At 37.1% G+C, this 19,640-nt stretch overlaps 1 protein-coding gene across 1 annotated transcript in view; it reads right to left on the bottom strand.

The window, feature by feature from the left end:
* The window catches only part of LAMA2 (laminin subunit alpha 2), a 421,382-nt gene that overhangs the window by 198,461 nt on the left and 203,281 nt on the right, over window positions 1–19,640 (bottom strand). Inside the window, exons 18-20 of the mRNA XM_040965651.1 lie at window positions 15,194–15,280; window positions 9,926–10,137; window positions 6,128–6,234 (exon numbers count right to left, since the gene is read on the bottom strand). Coding sequence (XP_040821585.1) covers window positions 6,128–6,234; window positions 9,926–10,137; window positions 15,194–15,280 — 406 coding nt within the window. The remainder of the gene's footprint in view (window positions 1–6,127; window positions 6,235–9,925; window positions 10,138–15,193; window positions 15,281–19,640) is intronic.

The following is a 19,640-nucleotide window of genomic DNA, read 5'->3' as shown; positions in this document are numbered from 1 at the left end:
TGTTTCTATGCTGGTCAAAGAAAAAGATTAATTACTTCAAGATTCCATTAAATTTAATGGCAAATTAGGCATTACTGTTCTTTGTATATAAATGATAATTGATTAACGTATGTATTTAGTTGAAAGGCAAAGCAAGAGAATGAGAGGGGAAAGACAGAGATGCAAAGCCAGGAGCTCTTCTGGGTCTCCAACTCGGGTTCATGGTCCCAAGGCTTTGGGCCATCTTTGTCTGCTTTTCCAGGCATGAAGCAGGGAGTTGGACAGGAAGCAGGGCTGCTGGGATTATAACTGGCATCTATATAGGATCCTGGCACGTGTAGAGTGAGGACTTGAACCACAGGACTATTGCGCTGGACTATTACACTTTAACTCTGTGTGTCACAATACCGGCATCCAACATGAGTTTTTTTGCATGCTTTGGTTTCTTGGATTACATTATGATATTTGAAATCCATTTTGGAACCACATATTAAAACAGCAGATTTGGGAGAGAGAAGGAGGCTTTTATTCTTTAATGTTTACTCATTTCTTTTATCTATTATAAACAATCCTTATAGTAAAGCTGGCATTGTTACCTTTTGCTGTCTTTCTTGAAATTCATAGTTTCTGGTCAAGAAACTCTATGATGTAGGATAGCAGTTTAAGTCCCAGCCTACAGCACTGCCTTTCCACAGGGGCACCAATTAGAGCCTTGGCTATTTGGAACTAAATACTTCCAATCCGGCTCTGAGTTAATGTGCCTGAGAAGGCAGCGGAAGGTTGTGCAAGTGTGCAGGGCCACGATATCATGTCAGTGACTCAAATGAAATTCCTGGCTTCTACTTCTAGCCTGAGCTTGTGATGACTGTTGGGGAATGAAACAGCAGACAGAAGACGGGAAGACCTCTCTATTTCTCTCTCTTTATCTGTCTTTTCCTCTTCATAACCCTGGCATTAAAGAAAAAAAATCAGTCCTATGATGAAATGAAAAGCATATATCCTACTTAAAGCATGTGAGGGTTGTCCTTTTAAATGTAAACTATGTCACATTATTACGATATTTTAACCTGGAAAACTACCTTCGGGATTATGTCTTTGTAAAAAACAATCTTGATCTTAGCAAATTTAGTCATAAAAATTACTTCCTGATAAAAATAGATTCAGCCACTTAATGTGCATACCCAAAGAGAAATGAATAGTCCTCATTATGTATTTCTTGATTATGATTATTAGTATTAAAAATAAGTTCAAAAAATGAAACTGTTGAAGATTAACTTTTCTAATGATTATAGCTAAAAGTACTTCTATTTTTTAAATGTAAACTAGATTGAGTTTGATAATTATTTTGATCTTTATATTTACTGCTGGCTTTAGGTGTATATAGTTTTTTTTTTTTTAAAGATTTATTTATTTATTGGAAAGTCAGATATACAGAGAGGAGGAGAGACAGAGAGGAAGATCTTCCCTCCGATGATTCACTCCCCAAGTGAGCTCAACAGCCGATGCTATGCCAATCTGAAGCCAGGATCCAGGAACTTCTTCCGGGTATCTCATACAGGTGCAGGGTCCCAAAGCTTTGGGCTGTCCTTGACTGCTTTCCCAGGTCGCAAGCAAGGAGCTGGATGGGAAGTGGAGCTGCTGGAATTAGAACCGGCACCCATATGGGTTCCTGGCGCGTTCAAGGCGAGGACTTTAGCTGCTAGGCCATGCTGCCGGGCCCTATAGTTCTTTTTCTATTTTTTTTAAAGGCAAAATGTGAAGGTGAGACAGGGAGATATGGGGAAAGAGACACAGGGAGAGAGAGAAGAAGAAAGAGAGCGAGAGATTAATCTTCCATATGCTTGCTCACACTTCAAACAGCCACAACCACTAGAGCAGAGCAGATCCAAGGCCAGAAGCTTCTTCCAGGTCTCTCACATGGTACAGGAGCCCAAGGCCACAAGTAGGAAGCTGGATCAGAAGTGAGCAGCTGGGACACAAATCCACCCATCTGGAACACTGGTGCAGCATGTTCAAGCTAAGCATATTACAACACACTGCCAGCCAGTATTTCTAGTTCTAATTCAGATTTCATTATGTAATTGAAGAACAACATTTATAATAATTCTAATGACATATATTTTAATTAAAATGACCTATATGAAAATAATGATATAATATTATTGTTAAGAAAAGTCAATTTAATACAAAATTCTTATTACTTGGATTAGGGAATCAGAAATTAGGATCACAAGCTGGAAACATGCCAAGTACAGTATGACCTATAGTAACAGTTAACAGGTTAGCTGTCCAATATAAGAGAAATAGTACAACAAATAATGACACACAGTATAAAATGATAATGTATAATTAATATATATATATATCTAAAGCAGTTCAATGATAAGAATATGCTTAGGATATGGAACTAAGTAAGATTATTCAAAGTAGAATACAAAATTACATATGCATGTATCTGTAATACATGCATATGAAAATTTCTAGTACTAGATTCCTCAGACACACACAAATAGAAACTTACATCCAAATGAGCACGGAGAAAACTGACTAGCATGCAAAAAGGCTATTTTTTTTAACCAAATGAATTTTAAAAGTAATATTTTATACTTCTGTTCATTTCCTAAATGTCTTTCACTTAGCATGGATTCATTCAGCACCTGCTTCCTGGAGGACACGGGTCAACAAAGACCCTAAGATCTAGAACTGCAGATGAAAAAGCCAAAATATAAAGTTTTTAGGAATTTACAGCCAGGAAGACCTGAGGCTGGGTTCCACATGAAGCAATTGGGTATCAGTAGACACACACATACACACATATTGGTAAGCATGTGTATACACATTTATATGAGCATATATTAAATATGATTTGAAAAATCAGTACTATTTAAATTATGTATTATTTCAAAATATTTTTCCAGCAAAATGTCTTTTAATTCAATTCTTTCAAAAATGTTCAAACATGTTTTCTGAGAGGCAGAAATCCCATTTGCTCTTTTACTTGGCAGATACCTGTATCTGGTTAGCAGGGTGGGACATGAAGCCAGAAGCCAGGAACAAAGTCCAGGTCTCCCACATGGGTGGTAGGGACCCAGTCAGTTGGGCCATCAGCACTCCTTCCTACCCATTGTGGTAACAGGAACCTGGGGTTAGGATTTGTAGCTGGTACTTTATTTTAGCATATAGGCATGTTAATCAGAGTCTTAACCACAAGGTCAAATGTATGCCAGCCAGTCAACTTCTTGAAATACCCCCCATATATGCAAATATACCCGTAATGAGCAAATAAATATTAAATGTGCATGCATGTTCCTGTTATCATTACAAACTCTAAATTGATAATTGCAAAAGAATATACAAACATAAATGTTTCTACCATAATTTTGTAATTTTAAAATAATATAAAGTCTAAGTCATATACTACCAGATCTCAGTAATAAAATATTCATAAATTAATTCTTTAAAAATCTGAAAGCATAAGGAAAACCTTAGTAAATAAATTTAAGGAGCAAATGTTCCTTGGCAATAATTGAGATTAATGAGGTACAACAAACATAGGAGAGAGTGCCTGACCAGTCCCAGTGGGAGATGGATGAGCTCACATAAATTGTGTTCCCGTGGGGGTAATAACACATTCTAGAATTTAGATATTATGTTTCCCATGGACTGAGCCCTGCTCTAAAGTCCTTCATAAATATGAACTTGTTTATTCCTCAGGACAACCCTGGGAGATAACTGCTATTGTTAGCAGTTTATTTCTTTTACAAAATGGTGAAACTGAGGCCCCAAGAAACACACACTGCCTGAGAAGATGAGGATTCCGGCCACCCTGCTGCTAGTGCATACTTCTCAGCCTCGCCTGGGGCCTCAGAGCAAGAGTCGCAGAATCATCCATCACTTTGCACAAGAGGATCAGAAAAGCATGCATGAAAAGGACACACATAGGAGCCGGTTTTCTGCTAACTTAGTATTCTGAGATTCTCTAATCAGGCTCTATTCTTTTTAATTTATTCATTTGCTTTTGAAAAATGTCTTTTTAAAAGTGTATTTAATAACAATAGTAATGCTATGTAACATTCACTAAAAATGCTCCATATTTGTGTCTCATTCACGATTCTGTAATCCTGACAATGCCTCAAGGAGTCCCTGACTGCTCCCACAGTGTGCAATGCTTCTGACCCACACCCTGCATTTCCCAACCTTCTGGATCCATCAGTGGAGCTCCGTGATAGACCGGATGCTTATGCTCCAGGTGATGGTTTTGGATAAGATGCTCATCCTTCGCAAGGGGAAGAAGAAGAAGCATGATGGTGAAGACCTCAACAAATGGGATTCATGGCTTTATAACTGGGGAGCCAGGGATAATTTGCCAGGCTGCAGTACCAAGCTGTGGGTCCTCACCAGGGTAGAGGCCCTGCCAAGGTCTTCAGATTTGGGCTGAGTGCACTGCATGAAGCTTTTCCTACTGCCTTTTCTTGCTTTCCCCCTATCACAGCCATCAGAGCTTCACTGGAGTGGAAGGCCCTTGCTTGCTGCACTCTTACTCTTCAACCTTCATAATCATTGCCCCCAGGAAGTATCTTGGCACTTGTTTTTTGGAGGGACACATCCCAACAAGACCCTTATGACATAGATCCACAAATGAAATGGCTGAATAACAGAAAGCCTAGGAATTTATAACCAGGAAGAAGAGAGGAGAGGAGAGGAGAGGAGAGGAGAGGAGAGGAGAGGAGAGGAGAGGAGAGGAGAGGAGAGGAGAGGAGAGGAGAGAAGATTTGACCTGAAGCCGTCATATATCAGAATTTATTTTCTTAGAATTGCAGGATCATGAAGCAAAAACACATCATGATTTCTTTTCTTCATGTTTTCACTTTCTCTTTCTTCTGATACTCTCCACTCCTTACAGGTACATACTATACATTTTATTACTTGTTATTCTGCTGTGTTGACAGGTATTCAATTTTTTTCTTCCATCCTTCTTCCATTCCTTTCATTATTTTTTTCAAAGCCAATGCCTTCATCAGTAAGTGTAATTTCTAAATTTGTAGTTTGCACATATCGCAACCATTATTTGGTGAAGTTCAAGCCAGGGACCTTCAGCTTCAGCACACGAAACACAACATGCTGAGGCACAAGTCATGCAGTGCCTTTGGGATTACCGGAGCTGGGGCACGGTAAGCTCCCCGAGGGCACCCGCTGGAGCTGCTGGAACCCCATCTCTGGGAAGAGCCCAGCACCCGTTGTGATCTCCGTGGCTGCTCCTCCTGTTGATGCACCTGCCTGCTGAGGTTGCACTGGGTCCCTACGAAGCCTGATTTACAGACACATCTTCCTGTAACATCACATTGTGGCGATGTAGAGCCAAGAGGATTGCAGTCACATCGTGCACAGAATTGCTTCTCTGGATCCCACCACATGTTGGGCTTCAAAAGCCAACAGAAAAGTAAAGTGAAAACAAAGCTGACAAAGAGCACACAGCATAGTGGAGAGTTAGATACTGACGATACTTTGAAGCCTCCAAAGAAAGGCAAGTTTGACATCTGAGAAGCACTGGTTTTTGCTTAAAGAGCTTTATTACCAATAAAATGAATTTTAATGCACATCCATCCACTATCACGGAAGAACCTAAAGACGCTTTCTCTACTGAAGGCAGGGCAATCAATACATCCTGGGACTGTCAGCAACTGAGTAATTGAATATTGTATTTTAACAAAATGATATAACCAAATGTACTTTGATTGGTTTCTTGTCTGAAAATAGAGTATCCACTGAAAATAACTTTTACACGGCAAAACCAGAAAAAAGATGTTTGCCAAAAGTAAAGGAATTGACATACTTTATTGTCAAAATTTTGGAAAGCGAAGGAATCATGGGTTGAAATTGTATGCTAGTTCCCTAAAAAACAACTCAATTACAGCAAATATTATATAAATTTGCCATCACAAAATGAGGTTTACAATTCATTGTCAACAAACAGGGAATTTTGTGCTATTCTGAGAAAACATTTCACTAATCATTTACGTCTCTTGTAGAGACACATAATCCTGAATTCTTCTTTTAATACACTGGTGCGGTAAGGCACGGCATTGAAATCCTCGGAAAGCTTCCAAAGGAAACAGAAGAAATGCCCTGGTCGGCTTCTGCTCCTTACCTTACATTCATCACACCGCTGTCCCTGCACATTGGGTCTGCAGTCACACTGTCCAGTGCGAGGGTTGCAAATGTCTGAGAAGGAACCATTGGCATTGCAGTGACAGGCTGCAAAGAGAAGAAAAGTCTGTAACTCAGACGAGATCGGGCACGTTCAGGGTGGTATGGCCGTAGACGAAAAATCTGTAACTCAAAATTCTTTCTAAATATCTTAATGGGTTGTTGATGGTATCCCTGATGGTCACACTGACACCTAAAAATTCCTTAATGCAGTATTTTATGGTTTGCCAAGTTTTGTGTTACGAATTCTAATCTTTTCTCCCTTTAATTCTACAAGTATGGACACCACAGTGTCTTTAGCACCATAAAAGCCACTTGATATTCTATTGTAATACTTATGTTGACATTTTTTCAATGTTGAAAAATCCCCTGGTTTAAGGTATAATATTTCACTACTCCACAGCTACATTTGGGTAACACTAAAAATATTATCATTATCATAAACAATATTATACATATTATCATAAACAATGTATACTGACTCCTAGGTCAAAAATTATTTGAGAACATTTCTAAATTGCTAATTGCATAAGTTTAGCAAAATTATTAATTGAAAAACATTTAGTTATTGTTAAAATGTAATACTTATTACTAGGTAACAAATTTGAGATTAGGATCAAATACTGAGTTATAGCAAAAACAAGGCATCTTCAAAAATGTTGTGGAAATTAGTGTATTAAAAATGCACGGCTTAAAAATTTTTTATAAATATGAACTTACTGATTTCATTTTCCAAGAACATTTTAAAGTGACCCTGCACAGGTAGCATCAAAATTAAAAAAACAACATAAGCAGGCCAGCATGTTGGAGGAGAAAACTAATCTTACTCCTCCCTATGGCATCAGCATCCCATATGGATGCCAGTCCATGCCCCAGCTGCTCCACTTCTAATCCAACCCTGTGCTTACAGCCTGGGAAAGCAGCAGAGAGTGGCTCAAGTCATTTTGAACCTGCAGCTACCTAGGGGGACCCATATGAAGTTCTTTGCTCAAAGCTTCATGTCAGCTCAGCTGTGACAGCTGCAACCATTTGAGGAATGAATCAGCACACAGATGATACCTCTCTCTCTCTCTCCCTGTAGCTGGTGTGCCTGTACATACACACCCTTGCCTTTCTCTGTGTAACTCTGACTGTGAAGTAAAAATAAATCTAGCCTTAAAAAAGAACATAAGCTAAAGATATTATTTCAATTCCATTAGAGATTTATTATAACTTTTAGAAACTTTTGTCTTAGAATTTTGATACAAAAAGATAATTAACATTGATTCAAGTAATCTTTTACAATAATCTTTTTCATTTTTGTGTTACAAAGTTGTCTGGTATTATTTTGAAATATATAATAAATCAGTCTAAAACTTAAGTGGTCTTTTCGCAAAGAGAACAGTAATTAGTGGTTTATTCTGTACTGTCCAAACGTATTTTTAATGTGACAAATAATTGCATTGATTCCTGAATAAAAATGTGAGGGGAAGATGACATGGTAATTTAGACTCATCATAGATGGGTTTTAATATATTTTATACAATGTTTCTGAATACTTTGGCTTGAGCACACTTACAGAAACACATTGTCAATAGTTACTGCATCAGCACATGCTATTCTGATCAGCTGGATCTGGATTCTACTTCCTTCCACTGCTTTCCTAAACTCTGCGTTATTCTTCTAGCAGCATTTGGCCTCAGTGTCCATCGGTCTGATACAAGCAAGGTGGCCACTGAGTCACCGGCAGTCATCAGTCAGGCATTTTCCTCAGGTAAAAAAGGCCTAGTACAGTCTATAGCTGAAGTGCAAGAAAAGCCAAAGAACATATTTTCTTTGAATACTGATTTACATTTGAATGCACAAAATGTTTTTACACTACTATTTTCTTATTAGGGTTCTCAGCTCAAATTTTGGAAATCTATGGTTAAGTACATAAATCTTTAAGAAAAGGTAATATAAAGTTTTGTCAAAAATGACGTTTTAACAGAAACACAAAAATATACATTTAAAATGAAAATTATATTTCTTTGCAGGGGTGTGCTTTATATGTGCAAATCTAGAGGCTACTATTCTTTTTTCATTCATTTTCTCTTAAGTTTACCACATGTGCACAGAAAAGCTAATACATCATGTAAACTTACACACAGAAATAGGCATCGCTTTTATAGTTCTGAAGACAATTATACAGTAAACTGCTTTAAAATTGTAACCATGTCCACATTTCCTGAAAAGCAGTATCAAAATGGGCTATTATGTGAAATGTATTCATTTCTATGTGTTTATAAGAGTTCATAGCCCAGACCCAAAATTTATCATCATAAAATAAACCAAAGAACACTGTCAGTTTCATGGGTGACAGAATCACAGGTCATTAGATGATTAACATGGCCTACTATGGAAGGGGTTAGTTCATGAGTATCTGCAGGCTCCTAGAGCTGCCTGGGCACTTGCAGTGTGCTAGAACCTTTCATCCCCAGAGAAAATTCACAAATGTTTCTGTAGACGAGTCTCAACAAGAGCAGATTTCTTGCCCAGGAGCACACAGGAAAAAGCACAGTTTATAAGTGATCTGTCTGAAGGGAAGACTTTCTTTTCTTAAACGCTGTACAATTCGATTTATACATCCTAAATTCACTCTCCTATGTAAAGGGCCTCTTGGAAATTCACTTTTATCGACATTATTGATTTACAGCTACTATTAACATAAGCCAATTATTTGAGATGGTGTTTTGCTTCTGATACGACGCATCATCATCCTCACTTTTTTCACATTATTTTTCTATGGTGCATGCTGTCACTTATCTAAATACCTAAGCAGAGGACATATTTGTTGCTAAAGCAGTGAACTCTGTCAGGTCTTCAGTACTTACAGGAGACAGGATGATGCATTTTACCTTCAGGGGTTTGTACACTTTTGGAAGGCCTGGGACCTACCTGAATGACTAGTAGAGTTTCTCTTCTTAGTACACAACTTCAGCTGAAACAAACTATTGGGCTAGTTTCACAATATGCCTTGCCCACACATTGTGAGAGCTGATGACACTGACCCTGACAGCATAAAGTGCATGGGTACCACCGAGGACTCACATTTCTTGTGACTTTCTTGTAATAATATAAAACATCATAAAATTCTGTAAATTGGAGTTAGAGAATTGGAGAGGAGGGAATGCCCTTATGAATATGCATGAAATCCTAGAATAGATAATTTTGTGTAAGAAAAAAACCAGAAATTGTCCTAAAAGGAAGCTTAAACACTCAATTATAAAACCCAGCATGTGAAAATATTTTACACCTATGATGAAATACAAGAATATGAAAAGCAAAATTGATCAACACCAATTGACAGGTACTAATGAAATAATATGAGCACATATATGTATTTTAGGAAAAATACTGGACTTGAGATCAACAAAAAATGATGAATTAATTTCCAAGTTCCTGATTCATTTCCAAGTTCTTTCTGCCATAAAGATAAATGAATTTATTTTAAAATCTTCATCCTACATGCTAACAGAAATATTCATATTACTTGAAAAATCATGCTACTTTCACAATTCAGCAATTTTCAAAGAACTTATTCTACAAGCTAGGGCAAAGAAATATTTTACCACATGCAGACTCTGTGTCTATGCTGTGCATCCATCATCCTTATATTACAGACAATTTCCTACTCTTCCATCCCCACTCAAGAACTCATCAGCGACTTTGACGCACAATACATCAACTCTGTCAGGAGCATCAATAGTTCAGGACTTACGCTGACAGTTCTTTGCATCAACAGCGTCTCCAAAATATCCATCAGCACAGAGCTCACAGTGCTGGCCTGTTGTACCTGGCTTACATATCAGACAGGAGCCAGACAGGCTGTCACAGCTGCCAGGGATGGAGAAGTCAAGGTTGTCATTGCATTGGCACGGTTGACACGATCCTCCAGGTGTAGCAGGTTGTCCAAAATAGCCTTCTGCACACCTAAAGAAACAAATTGTATCAGGAAGTATTTAGGAGAATTCATGAAACCCACAGAGGCAATGTTTACATAATTTTCATGCTGTGCTTCTTGCAGGATGATGGGTTTTTCCTTTTAAGCATTCCTTGTCCCCGATGCAAGGTGATTCAAAAAAAGTTTCTCTGTGACTGCATGTAGATTTGAAATGAAATCCTGCCAGTACCACTAGTAATTAGATTTCAACCAGAAAAATAAAAAAGTCTTGTTGTTGGCACCAAAAATGAGAGCAAAGCACAAGAAGAAATGTGCTGCTGGCAGTTGCGAGGAACACAGGTCCTGGCTGGAAGGCCTTTGTAGAACGACCCATCATGTGTTTCTATGCCAAGTGTTGTTGTTGTTGTTATTGTTTTTCTGTGCAAATATCTAAGACTCATATTTGTTGTTGCAGCAAGAGCTTGTTATACAGAAACAGGCTCTCAAGTAAATTCAGCAGTGTGAGTTCAGAATTAAATAGAAATTGTGACTCAGAAAACTCTTACCATTCAGCAGGGGATATGGGTATCTGAATTAATGATAGGTTTGTGTATATTTGCATAAGGGTCAAGAGGCAGATTTTCTTTGAAGTCTGGGAGGTATGCCTCCTGTTATGCGAACAGCTCGTAATGTGATGCTGAATTGTGCTCACCACTCATCTTAACAAAATCCAAAACTTGATATAAAATGCCTAGAATGTGTTGCACACATTATTGAAAAATTTTCGTTTATTTGTAAGCTATGACACCAATAATTTTTAAAAATTAATTGCTTCAAATTTTTCTGGATTCCAGTGTAACATTTTGAAATGTTATTTAATGTTCCCAAATTACAGATACATCCTTATAGGTAGTGACAATTTATAGCCTGCTAGCTTACAGTTATATCTGCTCATGCTTCCTATTAAGCTACATTTGCCAGATGAGAAATGAGACAGGGCAGCTAAAATGTGATGATCAGGCCAACTCTGTTAGCTATTCCATCTCATCAAAACAAAGTCTTTCAGCATGGATAATAATCCCACAGGGAACAAAAAACCAGTGTGGCTGAATAGAATTGCCTACATCATATGATACTTTGTGACTCAGCCACTCATAGATAGGGAAGTCACTGAATAAAAAAAAAGACTTTCTAGTATTTAAAATAGAAATGACCTCAATCTAGCATATTAATAACACAATTATGAGGTAAGCCATTAATTTGAAACTGGTTGTGCTTTTTTCCAAAAAATATGGAGGTGCTGTAATTTTGCATAATTTAAATTATAATTTTAAAACAGGCTACTTTTTATTATATTCACAATAAAATAGTTTATAAAATTATGAATGCTGCATAGACATACTTAGAAGGATGTTGCACCCACAAGCAAAATTGCTAAAACATGAGATACTATTTTAGGACATACTATTCAGTGTTATTGAATAAAAATAATAATATTCTTTTGAATTTTAACCTCATTCTCCTTGCCTTATTTGTTATTCTGGGTTTATGATGATATTCTCATGTATTCACGTCTCATTTTGTTTACCACTAACAAAGTGACTTTGCTCCACTGGAACAAGAATATAAAATTGTCATTATCACAGCCAACAAACACCTATTATTTTCAGCTCAGTTGTCTCAAAATGACTTTCTGCCCTCAGGAGACATGGCAATACATAACCACATCTTGTGATGTTTCTTAACATAGACACCAATTAATAAGTCAGAAATCATTTCACAATAATAAAAAGTTCCATTTAAAGATAAATCTATGCATTCAACCAAAGAAGCATCTGATTTTATTTATAGTGCAGGACATGAAAGGAAAATCTGTGTATATATTACAAAAAATGTCATATAGCATTTTGTTCTAAGTGGGACCATCTCCTTGTAGAATTCTCAGATTTCCTCACTGTGTGTAGTTTTAGAGTTATAAAAACAGTACCATTAAGGATTGAAAAACAATGCTAAGGTCACAGAACATAATAATGCTAATCATTTTACATCCAGGAGAGCAACTAACATCAGTACTGGCCTCACTATTTTTTATATTCATTTTAAAATCGCTAAATATTAGTATGACTGTTTCAGCCACATTTGCCATTCAAAATGCAGCCTCTCAGTTTTTCTATTTTTAAATGTGTAGATGACAAAAACTGCATCTTAATACATGCTGTTAATAAATACCTTCTACCTTACCTTTTTCCTTTAAACATTTCGAAGCAATGATACCTCAAAGGCATCCTTGGCTCCTAGCCTGTGTTCCCCAAGCTATAGCTAATGTTCTGTATGTGGCAGACTATGAATACATACTTCAATGGAGCATCTTGTTTTGTCAACCTCCTGTTTACTATTTTTCTCCAGGTTTTCAATTCAAGAGCCAAGATGTTGCTTTACTACAAGCCAGTGTGAGGAGATGTGGCATAGAGACAAAACAGAAACATAGCAATCTTTTGGAATGTGGTCTCTGAAGTTCTTCACATCTAATATGTCATCCACCTTCCATACAGGACATGGAAGGGAGGGGCAGACCTTGGGGGTCTCAGTGAGAACTGAAAGACATCAGACATCGAATGGCTGTTTGGTTCTCTAGAGGAAGATGAAAGAAACAAGAATTGCTACATCTGGTAGTGAAGTAACTCGAGAGACAAAGAAAAGGCACAGGTCAGTAGATTGGTGCTTAGATGAGTTACTCAAGACTACTTGAGCCTATCATTTGTCCCCTTCCCCAATTCATGAGTTTATATCACACAGACACACAGACACAGACACACACACACACACACACACACACACACACACCCAAGGTAAGACCACTAGAACCAGAACTGATGTTTGGGGGTAAAAGGAGAAAAAGCATTTTATTGGATGAGATCCTGTTTACTAAACATTCACCATTGAAACACAGAGAATGAGGTCTCAAAGTAGAAATCAGACTGAAGTGAAAAACATAAGTTAGCATTTTTTTCTATCTGAGTCTAGTTTTACATATGTTCTCACGACACAATAAAAGCAGAGGATTTACAGCCACTTAAGCCTAGAAGTGCTGAACTAAACAAATTGATTTCTTCACTGCACACTACAAGAAACAACTAACTTTGGACATGTTAAAGGAAACTTGCCAAACTAGAATTCTTTACTCCAGGAGTACCTCCTTGGGAAACAATTTTCTATGCTGATTTATGTAGATGATGCTCATGTGCTGATCACACAAATCACTTAAAGAATGATTCTGATTACAAGCTTTTCCAGTTAACCAGTGTCTTCTCTACACCCTGACCTTGTCTCCCCTCCCCACTGCTTCAATATGCACATTTTAAAAAGTATTTCTGCTAATATTACAGATTCATCCATCTTTTGGTTCATATAAATACAATGAAATGAAAAAATCCTAGATATTCCTAGAAAATGTTCATCCAAAATTTGGCTAGAAAAAATGTAATATTCATATAACGGCATAATAAATATAGTCTACATAATAATGAAATGTTATTTTTGATTGAACAACTTGAGCTGAGATAAAATATGCCATTTGATACACAGAATACTTATGTGGCTATATCATTCTGAATAAGACCAATGCAGATTTTACACTGGAAATCATGGTTCCTGCCAGGTCTTTCCCATCCGTGTTGGTGACATTTATTATTTAACTAGATTTCTCTTTATAGTATGTTTGACTAGTCTCACCTGCATTAAACAAAGATGTGACCTGATTGTGGGTAAGGCTATGAACACCTGTTCCTAGCTCAGGGATGACACCAAACAGATATCTGTCAAATAAAGTGTAGACTTCCAAAGTGTAGATGGCTCAGAAACTACTATCAACACAGAGAGAATGCATAATGTGTAAGACAAAGCAATATAAACACATCAGAGATTTGCTCACCTAGATGAGTGAACGTAATGGCCTGGTATAACAAAACAATTGTCATTTTCCAGTTACTAAAAAAAAATGTTGCCTGTAGTAAGCTGGGGGGTCGGTGTGCAGCATTTGGTGGAAATCTATCTTGGCAATGATATATCTTCCTATTATAATGAGTAATATATATATGCCTTCCTTTCTTTAAAAACAAACCACAATTAAACATTTCCAGAGTCCCAATGTCAAATACTCATAAATCCTACTTATTTCAGCAAGTTTCCTTCATAACTAACTTACAGATGATGCCTATTCACAAATAATACTTGTTGCTGCTAGAAACTTGATCTGCAGGCTGCTGGTTGCTAGCTAAATTCTCTCTGGGTGACTGGCTCCTTTTATTTATTTATTTTTTTTTATGCATACTGGTTGAAAGAGGATTTGGCTGCCAAAAAAGTTAGGAGTGCAGAAGCAGAAATAGCTCTTTTCCAAGTTAGTCTGGCAGTAAGGAGTGAAAATAGGTCATGTCCATGGCCTTCCTCATCCGGTGCTCTGGGACTGTGGCCAAGGGGACTATCTTCAGCGCTTAAGCCAATGGCAATAACGCAAAGGGAAGAAAGACTGTACCATTTGTATACTGAGTTTGAATATATTTTCCAAGGAAAAATACTTGCATGAACACATAAGATAACACCCTGTCAAAGTCACATTGACAGATATCTTGGATTAGGAAAGAACATAAATCATGATGATAAATTATATTTTGCATCTATTTTCAAATATATTTAAAGTGAATTATGGAGCACTTTCTGAACTATAAACTGAACATTTAAACTACATTTTAAGGACAAAAAGCTAATTATGAAAAATAAATGGTGCCAGTGTTGACGGTCAGATAAATCTTAAAGTGTATGACTCTCTACTTGAGCAACACTTTTGGGAAAGATTGTAGGTTAATGCTTAACCTTTAAGATTCAAACATTAATCAGGCATCCTCTGACTGAAGATTTATAGAGAAACTCATAGAGAATGACTAAACTAAACTAAGTATAGCAATGTTTGTTTGACAAGTGTTAAGGCAAACTTTACTTGAGCTCCTTGAGCGTAGCAGCTTTTCTGGGATGGGAAGATGACAAGGCCTGAGGTCTTGTAACTTCCCAGGCAGAAATTATGTTTTGCAAGTCAATGTGGTAAGTGCTTACCTCTCACAGCGTGGTCCTGTGTAGCCAACAGGGCATGCATCACAGACAAGTCCAAGACTCCGATCTAAATGGCAGGTCGGGCTGAAGCTGGGTGGTTGTTGGGGAACACCAGGGGCAAAGGAAAAGCACACAAACAAAGTCGTTAGCAGCATGTTTTCATTTCTGCCTCCCACCACCGCTGTGACAAAGGGGTGCACAGGCTGGCCATTCTCGTCTCGCAGACAGAGATTAGGGTCTAGCCAATCGAGGATGAAATGACATTGCTATTTTTGCAGATGTGAAAATAGCCCAGTGGAGAGCAGTATCCCTGTGACACGTTATTAACTGACTTTTGACTGTTCTGAGTCTATGATCATCAGTGACAAGAGGGAATGTACAATTGCTTCTGTGGAAATCCCCGAGTCTGGCAGTCTCCCACACTTTCTCTCTACATTGATCTCAATGTGAAGCTGTCTAGAGAAATCCTCTTACACATTTGGGAAGCCTCAGTTTCTAGGAGTGTATGTGAATGGGAATGGTTTTGGCAATGCTATCCCCTTCCAGTGCTCGTCACGTTGCCAGGTGCTGCATATAGATGTTTAGTATGTGCTACATAGGTGAAATCCCAAGGAAAGCTTTCAGAAGAGACAAAACTCAAATTATACCAAGACTTATAAATAAAAGAAACTACCAAAACAAACTTGTTATTTCATATTTTCTAGCAGATTACAAAATTTCCCTCTCTTTAAATATATATGATTTGGGACTGACATCACAGAGTTAAACACCAAGGCAAGAACCAGCAGAGTACACATGTGTATTAGTTTTAGCTTTCAATAACATTTTCTTCTCCAGCCAGACCTCCAAGCCTGGTGGGTAACATCTCTCATGCTTGAATGGCTTGCCCCAAGACTGACAGATTGTAATTTGACTCTCTGATGAACAACCAATCATTGTGAATTTTATGACTTCTATCGCCGTATCATTTTAAGGGAAATGCCCTCAATTAATCTTTCTTCCATTACATGTTTCCAAAATAAAGTTATTTTTCATTATCTATGACAAGACAATTCAGTGGAGGCTTGCTTGATGGCTAAATGAAATAGAGAATAAAAATTAAACATTGCAAAGTCTTGATCTCATTCTGCTTCTGCCTTCATACGACTTTGGAAGATTTTCTTAACTATCATGCACATTAGATCACAGGTATTCTTCTGGCTTAACTCATGGTACTTCTGTAAAGACTGTAATAATTCAGATTTGGGGAAATAGTACTAAACTATTAGAACTAAATGAGTGTATTTATTTTAATCTGAAGGGCAAACAGTGAGAGACAGAGGGCGAAAGAGGGGAGAGAAAAAGAGAGATTTCCTGCTCACTGGTTCACTACCCAAATCCCACAATGGCTGGAGTTGGACTAGGTCAAAGCTGAAAAGAGCTAGGAAAGCAATTTAAGTCTGCTCGTAATCCGCTGCCCACCAGAATGAAAACAAACAAAAGGCCGGAATCAGGAATAGAGCAGGGACTGAAAACCAGGTACTGCGGTATGGACGCAGGCATTCCAAGCAACATATTAACAGCTAGCCTAAATGCCTCTCTCCCAGCCACCATTTTAAATATTGTAACTCAATGGGATGTTGGCTGAGGGGAAGAACCTAGCCCAGAATATCTTGACTTTCTAAACATCACAAAGGTAAAACGTTCCACATTAAAGGGTTCTGGTGACTGCTACAAAACAGCAGGGACAAGATGGAGTCAGTCTGTGCTCTTTGAGAACCTAGTTCCTTTGAGAGCAGCCTGGGTCTTGCTATTCACTTTCTAACAAGAGCTCACTTGGTGACTCATGGCAGGGGGTGATAGTAGTGGAGAGAAGAGGAATGTATTTAAATGTGTAAAAGCAGGATTTTCTCTTATTAAGATCTAGCAATTTACTATGGTATTAAGGCACACCAGAGGAGATGGATTTTGACAAAACTGCCACAGGGTATATAAATATTCTTCACAGATCAGCATTCTATGGCTCATCTCTCCTCACCTACAGAAAAACTGACTCCAACTAAAAGCCCTGATTTCCTCCCCTCTATGGGACCACACGGATTAAAGGTATACCATAACAATCATTTTTTAAGACTCTCAATCAGTTTGGTATAATCATGTCAAAGATGGTTGGCCTGGCTTTAGGCACTTATGGGAACATATGGAAACAATATGGAAAATAGATTTCTTAGATTATATTCATACGTCAGTGAATATCAAGAAAATTAAACAAATATGTTTTACTGTATATCTGAACTCTTCGCCATCCAGAAAACTTTCACAAAAAGGTTTCACAGAACAGTTTTAAAACATGCTTTGTGACAAAATATGAGCTGGTAGAGTCAGGGAGCATTTCTTTGTTGAAGGTCATGATGTAATTTCCAGCAGCATTTACTATGAGACCTTTGACCCTCTCCTATGCATAACTGTCATTCAAATCTACTGGTCAGAATGATGTGACTGCTGGATTCTGGAATATAAACAGTTGATATGACACTTCAAATGATGCATTTAAATAAAATCTCAATATTTATGATTTGAACTTTTAAAAAATATCCTGAAAGTTTATTCTCTTAGCACTGTAACTGGAGTCATGGCCTTGACAGAGAAAGGAATAATAAAAATAAATTCAGGATGAAAGACGACTAGGCACAGCACCAAAACCAGGTCCACCCAAGTTGGATTGGCAAGTGTAGCAACTTGACATTGACTTTGCTCTAACCACAAAACACCATTCTATGCTTTAAAGAGAGAACCACAACCAGACCATCAATGGTTATAAGTGATTCCAAAGTTAGGCTGTTTAACTCTGGCTAGCTCCACACTAGCAGAGAAAAGAATCTATTTCTCAGATTATCTAATTCATGCCACAGAGTATACAAGAGAGTCCAGAATGAAAGCCATTTTCCATTAATGAATACAGGAGAAAAGCCTTCAATGGAGTAATTTTAATGTTATGAACATTGGTAAAATCCCTCTTCATGTTTAAGCACATATCATATATGTATAATATATAAACATATATAAATATATAGGTGATAATTCACACGTATATAAACATATATGTGATAATTCATTTATAAGTATGCATGTGTACATAGAAGAATTGCCCTTGAACATATGCCTACATTTATGAATGTGAATACATACATGCAGTTACAATTAACCTGATTTAATTTTTATCTATTAAAATATGTACATTAAGAAAAATTATGCAATAATGCTAGTGTGGAAAAAACACTGAAAAAAAGATAAAACACATGATGCATTTAGTGTTAAAATGTTTCTTCTAAGGTATACTTACTTGATAGATTGAAACCTGGTTTTGAGATGTTTCACAAATACAAGAGAACATTTAATAGACAAATGATTCAGAAAATTCCAAAGTGAAAACAAGTCAATTGCTAAATAGAAGCTTAATAATGCCTATCAGGCATGCCTACTCACACTCTGAGAAATTTATTCTGTGGACTCTGAAACTTAGCTCTCGTATAAAAATCCTTTAGAAGAGTGTTAACCTTATATGGTAAAATAAAATTTAAATACATTAAGTCAGTGTGTGATTCTATCTTTTATAATAGTTTAAGCCTGATGCATTTGGAATAGAAAATACTTCACTGAAATTTTGTTTGTAATATGATGTGAAACAACTATTCTTTTCATCCTCAGGGAATAAAGTTTCCACCATGAAGGTTAAGCAATCAAGGATTTGTTCTGTATTTGTATACACCATAGGAGATGAGAATTCTGACTCAAACATCATCCTGTATATACTATTAAGACACGGAATTCTGACAGCATGAGTTCTTGCACCCCATCAGAGACAGGCTGGACATAAAGATGGTTAGATACAGCAGTGTAACTAGGACAGGGCACCACACTGGCAGGTGTCGAGGAAGGAGTACTTATCCACTTCACGATGTTGGTCGGAATCATATGAAGTGTTAAAGCTTTGCCTTTTTTGGATTCAATGATCTCTGTTTGTTTTCCAGGAGAATCTTTAAGAAAGCATGCCTGTGGTGATTTCAAGAAGCTTCATGGAAAATTGAATTTAAAAGCAAATTGATTTGGTGCAATATATATGGGATCAGCAGAAAGTTTGATTACAAAAGTGTATATTATGGAAAGATTTGTAAAAAAATTTCAGGCACCAAAAGAAGTTTAAATTTTAATTCAATTTCTGTGATTCTGTCTCTATTATTTCTTTAATCTCCTGTAAGCTTATGAAACCTGAACTTACTTCCACAATTGAAATTAATTACACTTGACTCATTTTCTTTTATAGTAATTCTATGTGAAAATCACCATTGTTAAGTCACTACTAAATATGAGTATCATAACCATCAATTACTACAAGTAACATGGCATTTTAGCTCTTAAACTTGCTTCTGCCTAAGCGTATAGGGCATAGTTGCTTTTAAAATTTTCTATC

This window comes from Ochotona curzoniae, unplaced genomic scaffold, assembly GCF_017591425.1.
Source record: "Ochotona curzoniae isolate NIBS_2020 unplaced genomic scaffold, NIBS_Ocur_1.0 scaffold_3890, whole genome shotgun sequence".
Classification (NCBI taxonomy): domain Eukaryota; kingdom Metazoa; phylum Chordata; class Mammalia; order Lagomorpha; family Ochotonidae; genus Ochotona; species Ochotona curzoniae.
Note: the sequence above shows the minus strand (reverse complement) of the source record. Positions and strands in the feature narration are given on the sequence as shown.